The sequence below is a fragment of the Synchiropus splendidus genome, chromosome 3 (assembly GCF_027744825.2).
Source record: "Synchiropus splendidus isolate RoL2022-P1 chromosome 3, RoL_Sspl_1.0, whole genome shotgun sequence".
NCBI classification, from domain to species: Eukaryota; Metazoa; Chordata; class Actinopteri; order Syngnathiformes; family Callionymidae; genus Synchiropus; species Synchiropus splendidus.
In genome coordinates this window covers 20,592,080-20,607,646 of record NC_071336.1, presented here as the reverse complement: position 1 = coordinate 20,607,646, position 15,567 = coordinate 20,592,080, and the positions used below count along the sequence as shown (strand labels likewise).

The 15,567-nt window shown below is 42.4% G+C and overlaps 1 protein-coding gene across 2 annotated transcripts; it reads right to left on the bottom strand.

Moving 5' to 3' along the window:
* Nucleotides 1-3,927: 3,927 nt before the first annotated feature.
* tfap2a (transcription factor AP-2 alpha) lies at nucleotides 3,928-13,936 on the bottom strand. Of its 2 annotated transcripts, none has more exons than XM_053860887.1 (7): nucleotides 13,759-13,936; nucleotides 11,600-12,019; nucleotides 10,949-11,000; nucleotides 8,851-9,076; nucleotides 8,352-8,470; nucleotides 6,550-6,691; nucleotides 3,928-5,250 (listed from the first exon to the last, which is right to left on the bottom strand). In XM_053860887.1, exons 1-7 carry the CDS (start codon nucleotides 13,807-13,809, stop codon nucleotides 4,962-4,964), a joined length of 1,299 nt encoding a protein of 432 aa, XP_053716862.1. In that variant the 5' UTR covers nucleotides 13,810-13,936; the 3' UTR covers nucleotides 3,928-4,961. The 2 variants fall into 2 exon arrangements, with proteins under 2 accessions (XP_053716862.1, XP_053716863.1); XM_053860888.1 differs by lacking the exon at nucleotides 13,759-13,936 and adding an exon at nucleotides 12,240-12,681.
* Nucleotides 13,937-15,567: the final 1,631 nt, after the last annotated feature.

Below are 15,567 nucleotides of genomic sequence, written 5' to 3'. Positions count from 1 at the left end.
AAAAAAGAGAGGAGGGGGTCTATCATCAAACTTCTTAATAACGCTTGGGGTTTGCCACAGCTGCGCAGTGACCCTTTTATTTTGCTGTGATGGGACAGATAGCTCACGATGAAATAGTGTGAAATTATCATGTCTATTAATTCAGTCAGACATCCACTGCACCCCCGCCCCCCTGCGTGTCTGTCTTATCCGTGGAAATATTTGATTTCCTAGCAAATGCTGCGTTTGACTTCAGTGCTTTTTCAACGCTGATTTACAGACAATAAAGCAGTAAGGTGACATTGGCTGCAGGACGGATCACATCCATCACGAACTATATACTGTTTAGTGCGTCATTGTCATGAAAGAATGCCAAACTTTCTGTCTATTCATTGCTGCTCCCTCTTTTCTATTGTATTCCTTTTGTTATTTTTATAATGCAAACCTTGTTGTTGTTTTTATTATTATCATTCAAAAATATTTTGTTAAACACGTTTTACAACGGCTGACGAGGCACATCGTGACAAAACCTCGTGCGTGTTTTGACAATCTTAATAAATGATCACGTCGTGTCTCATGCATAAGAGCAGACCTCGCAAGTGCTGATAGATTCTGGGACCAGTATTGGAAGGGGAATTATTCGGGGTATGTGTCAGATGATATGGTTCATCTCCTTCAATATGACGGAGCTCTGACAGCAGCGATGTGCTCAAGGTGCGTTCATCAAGTTTCAGTTCAGCCTCGTTTTTGTAAAGGTCTGGTTTAGTGACACAGAGGAGTCTTGCTGAAATGTCGTGCGCCTGTGCTGACGGGAGCCAGTGAGGGACAAAGCCCCGGCGAATCCACGGCCACTCGAGCAATTATTCCTCCACGCTGCATTTGGATTAGTGCAATGGAAAGAAGCATATGTTTGGCCCGGGGCGACACTCCCCCCTGGCTGACTGCAGAGGATGCAGGCAGACACACGGAGGGAGACGCAGAAAGTGGAGAAAGAACGACATTAAAGGGGAGACATTAACACCATTTTCCTCTTTTTTATGAATCATTCAGGAGGCACAGTTTCATCGAATTTGGCAATGATTGGACTTTTGGTTCAAGAGCGCGAACAATAATTTAAAAACAAGTAGATAAAAGTCATTTCAAAATGATACAAACACGTCTGTTTACTTTAGCCACTAAATATTTTCCAGTCGACCACCTCATATGTGTCTGAGGTAATCAAGTCCCATTTTGGTGGAGTCGTTGACCTCTCTCGGCTTCTTCTGAGCCCCGATCGCAGGGAGTGGGCCAGGGGGCCTGAAGGGGGTCAGCGACTGGCGGAGGGGGGGCGAGGCCCAAATGACCGCTTATGTCAAAGTTGAGGACAATTAGCCATTTTGCGCTTCATTGCAAGCTCGAAAGTCACATAATTCGATCGCACCAAGGTCCATATCAAGTGTCATTTCAGGGGGAAACCCCGACTCATGTCCGAGCCACTTAAAATTGAGACGGCAGTTAAATTGGGCAAAAGTGGGAAACGAATACCTGCATGTATCCAAACGAGGAGCGCAGAGGACGAAAAAAAAACAAAAACACAAGCGTTTGTTTCCGTTCACTTAAATAAAAATGTCAAGTTACGACGACATGTTATTATTATTATTATTATTATTATTATTATTATTATTATTATTATTATTATTATTATTATTATTATTATTATTATTATTATTAAACAATATGTAATACTGTTTCTGTTTGAAATGTTTGAATCCATATGAAACTAATTTCATTTACTAGCGCGACGTAAAAGCAGGACTCGATAAGGATCACAAAATAAAACTCACAGTGTGGCTAACGACCCTAATTCGATCTATTTGGCCCAATATTGGATAATCAGCCTCTCACTTATTAATTACTATATGAGCATCAGCTGTAATTGGTTTAGTTGGGACAGGCAGCGGTTATGGATTGAATTAGTCAAACTCAGCAGGGAATAACCGACTGACTCTTCAAATATCTGTTTCGTTGCAAATGGCTTTTGCCTGCGAGATCGCTCTTGAAGGAAGAAAAAAAAACTAGCTCCTCCGGTTTAAGATCAAACTGAAAGAGGACGCACATTATATTAAAACAAACCAATTTGGCTGCAGAAAGAGAGAATTACACACCTTGAGATGCACTCGCATGCTCATAACACGCACATTGTCACTGATAAAGTTGTATTTCTAATGCGTTCGTTTCACCCTCAAAACCCTGTCTTCATCCCGATACATTTATTAAATAACATTAGCATTAATGACGCCGCCTGCTAATACCAATGCTGCTTTAATACGATTGTTTTCCTCTTAAAGTGACTATTTATGCTTTTTATGCCTTCGCCCCCCATCGCAGGAGCAGCCGGGGAGTCTCTCTCTCTCTCTCTCTCTCTCTCCCTTTCTCTCTTTATGAGGCAGCGATTGTGCCCGAGGACAAGATCCCACACACACAATCTGAGGCCTGAGCCAACAAATACACGGACTGACACACAATGGATCGCTTCACCTGCTGCAAGACTGTACCGCGCAATTACGCCAAGGACGAGTACAGTTGGGCTTCAGTCACCCTGACGCAGATAAACAAATAGACAAATAAAAAGCTGCAGCGTTGAGCTTGATAATAAATCTGAATGTGGAGCATGTGAATATGAGCGGTGGGGAGGGGGTGGCTTGAAATATTTGAACTGCATGGTTACCAGACGGTGAAATGAGAGACTGTAATAAAATAAAAAAAAAACAACAACAACCCCCAAATGCATAGATGCTGAGCATTACCCATCCATTTTCTAGCAATGGAGCAACCTAGCGTGCAGCTCACTGCCAAACAGATTACAAAATTAATTAACAAACGCTTATGAATGATGACAACCAGCAGATAGATTTCTGGTATGAGATGTGAAACTAAAATAAAACCATTTCAGAAGCGTCGATATGAAGCAAAAGTAGTGCAAGTGCTGTATATAAAAGAACCAAAAAGCAAAATCCTGTATACGACATAAATATAAAATATAATCAGCAAAAAATAAGCTTAAACAATATGTACGGCATGTTTTCATTGCTTCAATCACAATATTTTTTAAAAGTGAACATCCATATTTGAGGTTGCACTTCAGGCAAAAAATGACTTTTCGAACAACATGAAATGCAAACACATAGCTATGAGAGTTGTAGCTTGGACAGAAGAGAGGCTGAGGTTCTTTGCCATCACCATTTTAGATGGAGGAATAAGAGTCGTTCCCACTTGACAAAATTTGGAGGACCTTGTCAAAACTGCTCACTCACTACTCTGCCGGAAACCTACAACCTCCTGCGTTGTAGTCATTGGTGTTCCCCACCAAGTCGGGGAAACAGCCAGAGCCAAAGCACATCACTGGTCCATGAAGAAAATGAGCGGAAAATAAAAACCAATAGACCTGAACACCCAAACTCAAACCCAAGCCAGGGCACTAGTCACACCAGGCACTGTCCAATGTGTTGAATCATGACTCTACTTGACTATTTCGACTGAAAACTGAAAATTATTTCAAATTCTGAAAAGCCTCTTTAAGTTGACAAGACCATCCTTGCACCACCATTGACTCTACTGAAACAAAACGACACAAATATTATGTGTTGGATAGCACAATAGCAGGAGGCGGGGTGGGGTGTGGGGGGCTAAATATAGACAACCAAACAGAGCACAGCAGGCCTGTACACATCTCTGAGGGGTCTTTTTAGCTGGGGAGGCGAGCACACTTCAAACGCCAATGCATCCATTGTTGCGAGCCATTTGGCCTGCATGAGATACAGAACTAGGAGTTTGAAGTAACATTTTTATTATACATGAGGGAAACGACGAGTTCAGCTGCTTATTGCAAGGAGCAATCGTCAGGGGAGACTTCAACTCAATTACTGGAGAAAAAACACCCCAGCGTTGAATAAAAATAGGGGAAAAAAATCCAGATGAAGCGTATCAAATATTTATTTTTTTCTGGGCAACAAAGGAATATGATACATTGACAGGCATGGGAACTATTGCCAGCACATGTCTATACAATACAGCTAAAATCGCCTCCAATTTTGGACATTATTGGACATAACAAGATAATCAGGTGGTCCCCCAAATCTGACATTTAAAAAAAATCCATTTATTGCTTTTATGGCGGAGAGAACAGGAGGTGAAAACTCTGATTGGCACAACACATAAAAGCTTGTATAAAACAAAACAGGGTGTCACCTTTATGCTCTGTCTTTTTTTTTTTTTTCTTAAAAAAAGTTTGATATAGAGAGGTTTTTTTTAATTTCTAGTAACTTTGTTCACTTGCTTCAATGTCGCCTCAACATGCTACAAGAGGGCTGAATTGAAATATCCCAGAGAAATTAAACCCCGAAAAAAAGGTGTGTTTTTCTAAGAACCATAAACGCACATGAAAAACTAACCGAATATTCAAAACCCACTAAAACAGGAGGCACCAGATAAATAAAAAAGAAGTTTCAACAGACGCACCATATTTACAATTCCCATTAAATTACACATAAATAAATATATACATACATGAACACTGATTCCCTTATATAACCGCGAATCGTGTTTGAATTAAAAAAAAAAAAAAAAGAATGAAGTTCAGAGTCTGACATGGAGTTCTCTGTGTGGATTTTTCTCGTTTGCTTTTTTTTTTCAAGTTTATTATTCACAATACTGATAGGAATTCGTCGAGATTTTGAAGAAGAGGATGTGGAGTGGGTCTGAGTCAGTTTTTCGTTGCAGCTCGTTAAAAAATAAAAGCATAAAAAGTCCTGGAGGCAAAACACCTTGTCCTCGCCCCCTGGAGCTGCTCCTGTCCGGCTGGATTCTTTTTTAATAACATTTGATGAATCCAAAAGCGGGAAAGAAAATGGTCAGGATCAATAGTATTTATAATATTTATATTGGTTGGGGCGAGAAAAAGGCCCCGGGGTTGTTTTCTGGGCCTTCGGGCTCTTGACGGGTTGTCACTTTCTGTGCTTCTCGTCTTTGTCTCCGCCTTTAGTGCCGTTATCTGAGTGACTGTTGGGGTTGTTGTTGAGGTACATTTTGTCCATGGCTTTGATCGCCTCGGTCAGATAGTTCTGCAGGGCCGTGACGGCCGCGCACAGGGCAGGGGTTCCGAATCCGTGCGAGATGAGACTGAAGTGGGTCAAGCAGCTTTGGATTCCTGGTTCAAGAATAGGCTGCGGCCGTGAGTTCCCCAGCGGTGAGCGATCCTGGGACAACAGGTCCGTGAACTCCTTGCACACTTGCCTAAACACGAAACAGGAAGAGAGTCAGTCACAGAGCGTCGACACGGTTTCACCTGCATGACAGCTTCGTGTGTGCTTTTGCTGATTTGTCGTTAAAAGTATGAACCTGCATGAGCTCAGACCTGAGCGTGCCACGTGACTAGAACGCTCTAAAATGGTCTTCATCACCTGTTCAAACAATTCCATTCACGTGACTCCAATTTGACGCCAACGACTTTTGCTTATGCTTCACAGAAAGATATATTTTATAGTAGCGCTGCGTTGACCACGTAACTGCTCTCGCAACGTATTCTAACTTTTTTTTGCTTCGTTTCTTCTCTTTTTTTTTCGTTTAGTTTTTATTTTACGCAAAAAGCTTAATCAAAAAAAGACTTATTTTGTGTCTGCTATTCGAACATCAAAGTTACATGAAGGTGTGTTGCCGTGCACCAAACTTTCAGTTTCAGTTATGAAGCTGTTTTACTCACATGTTCAATGAAACCCAAACTATCATTTGAATATCCTGCTTCCAGACATGTCCTGGAGCGTCAAATCCAACCATTTTTAACCACTAACAAAATTACGGTAATGATCACCTAGGATTATGTTTTGTAATTTATAATATTAAAATCAGAGAAACGAATTTCATAAAAGTAAAAGAACGAACTAGAATAACGTCTAAAAACGAAAAAGCATGACGCAACAAAATGTTTATTTATCGCTTATTATATACGCGTTATTTTAATAACATGACGCAGAGGCAGACATTTAAAATTATTTAAAATATCCCGAAGCAACAACATCTAACGTCACATTGCTCAGCTCCGAGCTAACATAAAAATGGAGATAATTTTAAACTTAAAATAAATAACGAGTGATCATAATAAATTATATTTATAGGTATGTTTTCAGGGCTTCAGTGTTTCAGCTTTCACCAAAAAGCACACGAGCAAAGGTGGAATGTTTTCATGGGTAGAAGACGTTGTTCACTCACATAAAAGAAACAAAAATCTACAGATTGATAAAAATGAATCATGTTTTTGCGTTATTGTGAACAGGAATTTAAAGCTAAACGACGTCAAACATGAAACAATATTATGATCAACCCACTGTTGAGCAGCTGCGCACATCATTACAGCGCCTGTGACGAGCGTTTATGGCTGGTGGCTGTTTGATTACAGTGTCCGTCATCAATATTAAACGCAAACGCAGAGGGAGACGTTTCGAATTCAGGCTGACGACGACGGTTATCAGACGTATATGTTTTTCACATGTCATCCGAAGTGTGAGCTTGAGTGTGTGTCCTGAAAGCAGCACTTACTTCGTGGCCAATAGCATGTTTTTTCTTTGGACTTGTTCGTTTGGGTCGGAGTGTTGACGGTTTACATATTCAGCTACTGCCTTGGCTGGAAACTCCGTCTCGCATACATAACCAAAATCTCTGGCAAGATGCACCGCTTCGCCTGAAGGGAGAAAAGGGAAATATTTAGCGTTTGTTTATTAAGTATATTTTCGAAATGAAGAAAAACAAAAGCCTTTGCGCGCAGGTGTTTTACGCACAACACCTGCGCAGCAGATAAACACTCGTTAAAAAAAAAGGCATGTGTCAATATACCGTGAGAAAAGTTGAGGAGAAACAATAAGCGGGTTGGAAATATAGACGGAGCGTCATGCTTCACACCATGTCATTGATTACCGATGCCTGTGCGTTATTGGAAGTCCGGCAGAGGCATGGAAGCAATTTTAAAAGGCTAAAACCTAAATCTCCTTTACATATTTCAGCTATGAGAATCGCAGGTTTCATTCGAACTCTCATGTCTGGTGATTTTTTTCCCCCCTTCTTCTTTCTCTATCCTTATTCCCAGTGTTCTTTTTTTCCCCTTATTTTTGGTTTTAATTTCCTGAAGCAGTTGAGTTCTTACTGCGGGGCTTCCTGCCCATAAGCCTCGTGCTCCGGAAGAACGCATGCGCCAATTAGCATCAAAGCTCAAGTGCAGTAAACTGGTTTCCATAAAATGGAGCGACAGCACTTCAGCGTCCCTTTATCAAATCACCTGCTGCACTTGCCATCTCCCCGGCGTCCTTCTAGACACATCCAGGCTCATTGCAATACAGCACCAAATTTTCTCCGAAGCTCAATGAATATTGCATTAGATCCAGCGATAATGATTAACAAGACTCAGTGAACCATCGCAGGCTTTCAGGAGAACCCACCAAATACCACTGGCTGTTGACGTGACATGGCATTTCAAGTCAAGTGAAAAAGGTTGTTTTAATTGTTGAACAACATATCTTGTGTTTTTCAGCCTGAGAGGACGCTATTAGAAATGTTAAAAATCCAAGTTGCTTCTATACAAGCCTAGCGTCAATATTGTCTGGTAGTCCTGTTGTCTTATTTAAATTGATATGATCAACTATAATTCAATGTACAATCTAACATACAATAATTCATGTTTGTTTTGGTCGTTTCTAAACAAAAAAAAAAAACAAATTGTAAATAATAACATGATTATGATCTAAGCAACAGATAACAAGTGTCCAAAAAACCTCACTGTAGCCAAAGAAGTGCATAAGAATGCTTACGTCATTTTCAGTTAAAGCTGACCTCATAACGTCATGTCAGGCTCATATGTCGCTGGATATTGTTTTTGTAAAATCAGCTAAATAGGTAGGACCACAATCAGAAACCGAAAGGAGCGAATACATCCCGCCACATATGAATGTGTGTGAACAGTGCGAGGTTAATAAATCAATCGACTTTTTCATCCATGAGGTGAAGCAGCCAATAAACAAGCAGCACTCGGTAATGAACTGGACTTCCACATAAATTCATGCCATGTACAAAGTAGGCCAGGCGCGGACCTGCAAGTGCTCCTCCACGCCGCAAAAGCCACTAGAATAACCAGCACCATTCTGCCCTCTCTCCCTCTCTCTCTCTCTCCCCCGCTCGCTCTCTTTATCACACGCGCGCGCACGCACACACACCCTTCATGCTTTATTACTTGCGAGCCAAAGTCGGTCCACATTACACGGATGAGCGCATATGCTGATTTCCAAGAGTGAGACAGAGAGAGGGAGAAACAAGCACCCGATATCGCGGGAGAACACGTGAGTTGCGCATACCTTCCACTAGTGACGTCAGCAAGGTGACGTTGGCTGCCTTGCGTCTGCCTGCAGGTAAATTCAAGCCGATTTTATCCAACTTCTCCCGCAAGGATCTTCCGCCGTTCTTGGATTTGGCCCTGTAGCAACAGAGGGGAATATTAATGTCAGTCTAATCACCAATATCTCCAGCTCTTGTACACGTGTGGCTGAGGAGGAGGAAAACTGGGAAGATATGATGGGCCAAGAGATGGTTCAACATGGAGACCGTGTGAGCGCTCGTGTGATGCCTTCACTGGGCCTATAGGCTGAGGCGGAATAAGCGGGCAGGGAAGATAAGAAGAGCTGGGCCGAGTTAGTCAGTGCAGAATTCAGCAGAAGCCCCTGCTTTAAACGCAGCGGCGAGGTGTCATGCTTGGTCGATTTTAATTATTCTTGCTACAGGAGTGAGAGAAGGAGCGCGCGCAGCTCAGGTGCGTGTGTGTGTGTGTGGTGGTGGGCTTTGCGTCCGCACACTCACCTCCTCAGCACCCCGCCGAGCAGTGATGCGTTCAGGCACTCGGGTGGCGAGAGGCGTCTCTGCACCTCGGCCACCGTGACCTTGTACTTGGACGTGGAGCTGAGCAGGGACAGGCGACCCGGCACTGAGCAGAACACCTCGTTTGGGTTGACTACACCGCCGAAAAGACCGTCCTTGTTGATGGGGATGGCCGAGACGTTGTTGTTCTTGGATAAAGACACCGGACCTGTAGACGAAGGGATGAGGAGGAGGGTGCGAGCGAGCGAGGGAGGGAGGGAGGGAGGGAGGGGAGGTGGTGGTGAGGGTGGATGGGTGAGAGCAAGAGAGAGAGAGACGTGCTCAGTGAATTTCATGCAATGCAGAGCCTTAACTAAATGAGAAAGGGGATTTAGGCCCCGGATTTGGAGTTTGACACCACATGTGTGCGCACTCTCAGAACTTTGGGCGTATAATAATAATAATAATAATAATAATAGACACGAACACGTTTACAATATGGATATAAAGTGATTCGTTATTTATCAAATGATTCATTATTTATCCTGATAAAATAGTCACGTGGAAATATACAGGCAAAAAAATCGTAGTAAATATATATTCCACAGGAAATGAGGGTAAAGAATCAAATCAGAATGAATCCGAGTGCGCAAATGACACGCCACAAAACACTCAAGGATTGGCGTTTGGCGTTTCGAAATCCTAAAAAAAGACAGGTAGCCTGTTTAAGGCACGTCAACTGGATTCTCCTGAAAATACCGTCGACGACCAAAATATGGATGATGAATTAAAATATCAGGCTGCACGACTTGATCATCATTTTTCAAATGGGTTTTAAGAAATAACGGACAAACAGTGAAATATTGATATTATACTGTAACAAACAAAAACACTTACGTAGGTGGATGGCATAAAATGTGCGAACATGATGTTGAATTTATTATTATATTCATATAAAAATCGCCATTAAAACTGCCAAAGATTAAGCTGTGGATCAGAGAAAACTGCACAAAATGTTGAACTGAAACTAAAATCTTCCTTTCTGAGATAACGAGAACCGTACGTGATATGTCATGCATAATAACAATGTAATGCATCGGCATGTTATTATTCATGAATTGCTTACTTATTAATTACCTCGAGTAATATATAAATTAAAGCAGTCACACAATAACAAACGCGATGACAGTCACTCTTATTTTATTATAATGCGAGTATAACATTGTACATGAAGTGACGAAATGGCGCAAAAATCCATAACTATTATTAAAATACAAGATGCGAGAGGATAAATATTTGTGTAAACTTGCACGATCATTTAAAAAATATACATGTATGTCGGTCTGCTTCAGACTACTTGTGTCGCTATCGTGCGCGTTTTCCGCCCAATAATTCGATTAAACGACTTTATGAATCCGGGCTTTTGATATGTGACAAAAATCCACCAACTGGTGAGTTCACAGCGAGACACATTTTAGTATGGAACCCTGCACCTTCGCCTGGCTCTGATTTCCCACCGGGAGGGGGTCGTTCATAGCCACTTTTTTAAAAACGGAGACAAAGGGCCTGCGTGTCTGTGGATGGATCAGTAGTGACATTAATGGCTCAGCGGAGCTTCACACTCACAACGAGCAGGAGATTATTAATATGAGAGGCCAATTATCTTGTTGATGTGTGGCTATTTAAAAAAAAATAACGATGTGTGTTGCAATTCAATTTTTCAATTATAACGAAATTGGGAGGCAAAACTGAGGACAAAATCTAATAAGAAAAACGTGTCGTGCCTTTAACGGATGCATCCCTGAAGTCCTGAATCTAAATCCATTCCCATTAATAACGGCGTTACACCGCTCCAAAAAAGCCCACCAGCCCCTCGCTTATCTAAAAAGCTGACAGTAAATTCCATCAGCGAAGAAGAGGGAAAACGTAGAGGCAGTTTGATGCACTTGGAGAGCATGTAATGAAAAAATAGGCTACCGCGTATTAGGATCAGTCAGGCATTACCGCAGTGCATCGGAGCAGAATGGTGGATGGTGTGTGTGTGTGTGTGTGCGTGTGTGTTGAGCCTGCAGAAACACGCATCTCGGAGGAAATTGCTTACCTTTTTTAATTACAGTCTGATCGGGAATGTGGATTCCTTGGTCTTCAACAGGCTGTGACACAAAAAGAAAAGAAAGAAGGAGGGGTTGGTTTTGTGTCATAATAAAGGAATAAGACAGAAAAGCACTATATCATTTCATCAAAAAAAAAAAAAAAAGAACGAGGGCTGGTTTCTACCCACGAGTGATCAGAAAAACGACAGCTATACCATCAGACTTAAATAACGAAACAGTGTCGCCCCATAATCCTGACCCACTTTCGCCCTCACACATAATCTAGATTGGATAGTAATTACGGCGGCCAATTAAAGGCCTGTGAACTAATTAGAAAATTGTTTGTTTCTGATTAAGAACTGAACGAACATGGTCGTGGAGGAAACGCAGAGCATATACTTGCACTCATCCCTTTGTCCACCTTAAACTCAATTTCGACGGAAGTGACAGTGACAGCGCTGGTATCAGTGAATAAAATTAAAATAATAATAGCGAATGGAAATATTAATCATTCGGGATTATTCGTATTTGACGTTAAGAATTGAATCTGTTTCCATTATTGAGAGGATTAAGGAATAAATGTGTATTTTAGAAACTACTGTTTAGAATGGAATTCCATAAATGTTTTCTTAGAAGTGGCTTTGTTCGCTTGCTTTTACCTGAACGTCGTCTAAAGAGTGTGATATTCCATGGATAGGGATAGAGTCCGACAGTCCTGTGTCAAGGCCGTGGCCGGACGGCAGCAGAACCTCCCTGCGGTACTCCCGGCACAGCTGGTGGGGCAAGCTGCGGTGCTGGTGCAGCAGTCCGCCGTCCTGACTCTGCCTCTGGCCGGGCCATCCCGGGTGCTGCGGCTGCGGCTGGGCGTGAAGGGAGTTGATGGAGTACGGGTCGTTGACGTGCGAGTAAGGGTCCTGAGACTGCGGGTAGATGGGCTGGTAGGGTGGAGGGAAGTACGGGGGCTGGAAGTCCGAGTTGGGCGTGTGGGAGAGCGGCGGTGCGCTGGTGTACGGACTCTGGCCCACTCCTCCCAGCTGAGGTAGCCTGGCTGTCCCGTTACTGGTGCCGTCATGGCGATCCTGGAGGGTTGGAGATTAAAAAGTAAATATCACATATGAGCGGCTCATCTGGTTATTATGACGCTTTATTTTGGCTGCGAATGCGCCGAGGGCTCTTGCTCGGAGCGCATCCACCACAGCTTGGTTTGTTTTCATTAAGAGAAAAAAAATCAAAGTCGTAAAATTAAACATGTTTTCAGTTTAAAGAACACGTTTTCCACGCGTGAAATTTTCAACTTACCATGGCCGAGAAACTGTGCACTAACATCTGAAAAGAGTGTTGCAGCGATTTAAGACAAGAATTTTTCTAGGAGAAGGAGGCGTGCAAAGGGACTCGGAGCCAGCAAAAATCTTTGAAAATATAGAATTATAGACAGATAAGTCCCCTGAAAAACACGAGTCTCCCTTGCCCAGGAGATCAGAGATGCGCCACGGAACGATAATCCATCAGCTGGTTAGATCCCCGGTGCTCTTCATCTAAAAAAATGCAGATGTTGGAGAATTGAAAAGTTTCTCCTGATCACAGTGCTGTCGTCCCTTCTCCTGAGCTCATAATAGCCGATCCCCTCTTCGAATCAAAGCGCGTTCATGACGGTTAATAGCAAGAGGAATAGTTAATAACAAGTCACAGAAGCGGAGGACGCAACTCGAGTCAGGAGTCTGCGCTTAAATGACGTCCATTGAAAGGAGGAATCGGTATATCTAATCAGAGAGAGCGAGGGAGGGAGGGAGTGGTGAGAGAGAGACAAAAAGAGGGACATTCACTCCAGTCTGGCGAATCAGAACGAGGGAGGGGGGGTTTAAAAAAAGAGGAGGAGGGGGTTTAAAAGGGTCTTATGGTCATAGCGCAAAAGAAAGCAATAGGATTGAAGGGTGAGAAGGAGGGAAACAATATGCACCTTTAGAAGTCCAGCAGACGACGGCTCGGTTGTAGCGCTCATCCCTTTGTTTTCGGGCGAGAATGTGTCCGCGAGTTTCCGAATTTAGTCCACAAAATGTCCAGATGCAACCCGGAACAGAAATGCCGGAGAGTCAGCGTTTTCAAAGGCCGGTGGCGCAACTTTTACGCGCGGCGATCGCGCTCGTCCTCTGACACACTGCAGGATTCCGATCGCATTTTCCTCGAAACTACAACACTTGTTTCTAGATGGCGCATTAAAAGATCCGAATTAAACTCTGGGGGAAATCGCAACTGCAGCCCGATAATTTGTCCTTTTCGGTGTATTTTTTCTCTCTCTTTGTAATCCTGCGTAAAGGTGAAAACACGTCCGACTGGCTTCTCCACTCCTACACAGCTATTGTCAAAGTTTTCAGTGGCCCAGGCAGCAATCACACAATACACGCTCCAAAAGCAGAGGCACCACAACCAAGCATGCAGGTCAAAATAAACTTGTCACCGAACTCAACTGCAATAGAGTGAAACCATAATAATAACAAAACGAGAAAATTGCCGAAATCAAAATCATTTTCAGTAGCAAAAATTATAAATTCTGAAAAATAAAAAATATCATCAAAATGTATTTAAATGCGTAAATAAAGAAAAATGTTTGGTATAAAACAACAATTGTTTTCGAGTATATTACATATTAAAACATAATCCAATCTTGTATTTTAACAATTATTATAACGACAAAATTCATGCCATATCGCTCTAGATAACGGCTGTCAAAAATCATAAAATAGCTTCTAACTCGCTCAAAATGTAATAATTACTTGTTGTCTCAAAATGTATAATTGTGGAATAAAAACGAGCCCCTTACCTCGCAGTCTTCATATTTAATGTTATCAGTTAATTTCCAGAGCATTTTCATGGGTTGTGGAGGTGGATATTGAGTTAAAGGATCGTCTTGTTTTTCACTCCGTGGATTGTGCTCGACTTGTACTTTTTATTGGAGCAGCTGAGTGTGTCCTGCGCTCTGAGGTCTCCCTCTAATGGTGGAAGTGTGTGTGGGGCTGGAGCTGATGTGGAATAACTCTGGCATAGGGCCTCATTAGCATATCAACAGTCGTTCCAGACCCCCCTCAGCCCCCCTCCCAAAAGAAAATGCTCGCTACAACACCAATGGACAGGTAGAACGCTGCACCACAGCAGCAATAGTCTTCACGTGCGGACGGCACCTGAACGCACCATCAACAAAGCAACTTATATTCAGTTGGATTTTTAATAAAATTTAAACAACAACAAAAAAAAAAAACGTCAAGTGCAAACACACGGCTGCCACGCACTTGCTCACCTCCCTCCCCGAATTGTTGTTTTAATCCCATTGAGAGCGCAGAGTTTTGGAAGCTTTTCTCTTAGTGTTATGTTAAAAAGGTGAGCCATTCGGAGGAGCTCTACAGGTCCAATTGAGGGAGAAACAGAGGAGGGGACAGTTGTGTTTGGACTGGAGTGGAGGGGGGCTGTAAATAATTAACACAACAACATGGCCTTGTTTCATGTGAATGAGCGGCGAGGGGCGCCTGCTCTGCCCTGACGCCGGCCGAGCCTTCACCTCAGCAGGTCGTGGGTCAGCAGACAGGTCGCCCGCTCCTTTAAGGCGTTGGCTCGTCTCGTTCAAGAGAAAAAGAGGAATCCAGATTACCATTTTTGGTGGGGTTGCCAGGTCATTAATGACAAGACCCGATGAAACCGACTGACAATGACAAGTGCTTTTATGACAGTGAAACTCGCGCCTGTTATCCCTAATAGAACGCCGCGATCCTCACACCTATGACACGAGATCCGAAACAGCCTCCGACGTATTGACACTGACTGCGTTTGGTTACCGTTAAAGTGTGTTTTCAGTTAAAGCAGATGACAGATGTTGTTTTACACCCCGTTTCACGACACATCACAGCAAACACTCTCTGACAACTCTCTCAGGTCTTGAAGCAATAAAACTACATACCTGCCATTCCCCCATTTTGCCCATAATTGACATTCTTTGTCTTCTTCCTTCCAAATCGCTGCTCCCGTAGCTGCGCTTTCTAAAGCTTTTTTTTGGGGGGTGAAGGGGTTCGATGCCAAGTGAACTCGTTCTATCTCATTAAGCCTCCGGTCGCGTAGTAAACCGTCAGTATTTTACCTGGACTCGATTGCCTCACCTGGACGTAAAACGGTGCGGGGCTGAACTGGAGGCGCATGCGCGCTGTAGCGGGTGTGGACATGAAAAGGAGCGGAGAAAGTTGAGCTGACACACTTTGGACCCGAGTGAAAGCAAAACTGAAGGGAACCTTTCTGTGGTTGTTAATTTTTTTTTTATGTTTTTAGTTTACGTCTCGATTTATTTAGGGATATTATTCTATTAAAATAGAGCACAAATGGCGTTATGCTTTCCTCCTCCTCCTATTATTATTATTATTATTATTATTATTATTATTATTATTATTATTATTATTATTATTATTATTATTATTATTATTAATAATAATAATAATAACCTAATTTCCAAACATGTCTGTTAGGAAATTTGTCTTAGATTTGTTTTTCTTTTTCCCTGCAGATAAGAAATAACTTAAACAAAAACGGGAAGGTTAAGTGGCAACATCATCACGGAGCAGCCAGTCTGTTATTGTGAAGGTCATTATTT

Coding starts and splice junctions, on each gene's coding strand:
- tfap2a (XM_053860887.1), bottom strand. CDS start 13,809: ATGAAAATGCTCTGGAAATTAACTGATAACATTAAATATGAAGACTGC. Junction 12,020..13,758: donor TTAAATATGAAGACTGCGAG/GTAAGGGGCTCG, acceptor CCAACCCTCCAG/GATCGCCATGACGGCACCAG. Junction 8,471..8,850: donor CTCGGCGGGGTGCTGAGGAG/GTGAGTGTGCGG, acceptor CTGTTGCTACAG/GGCCAAATCCAAGAACGGCG.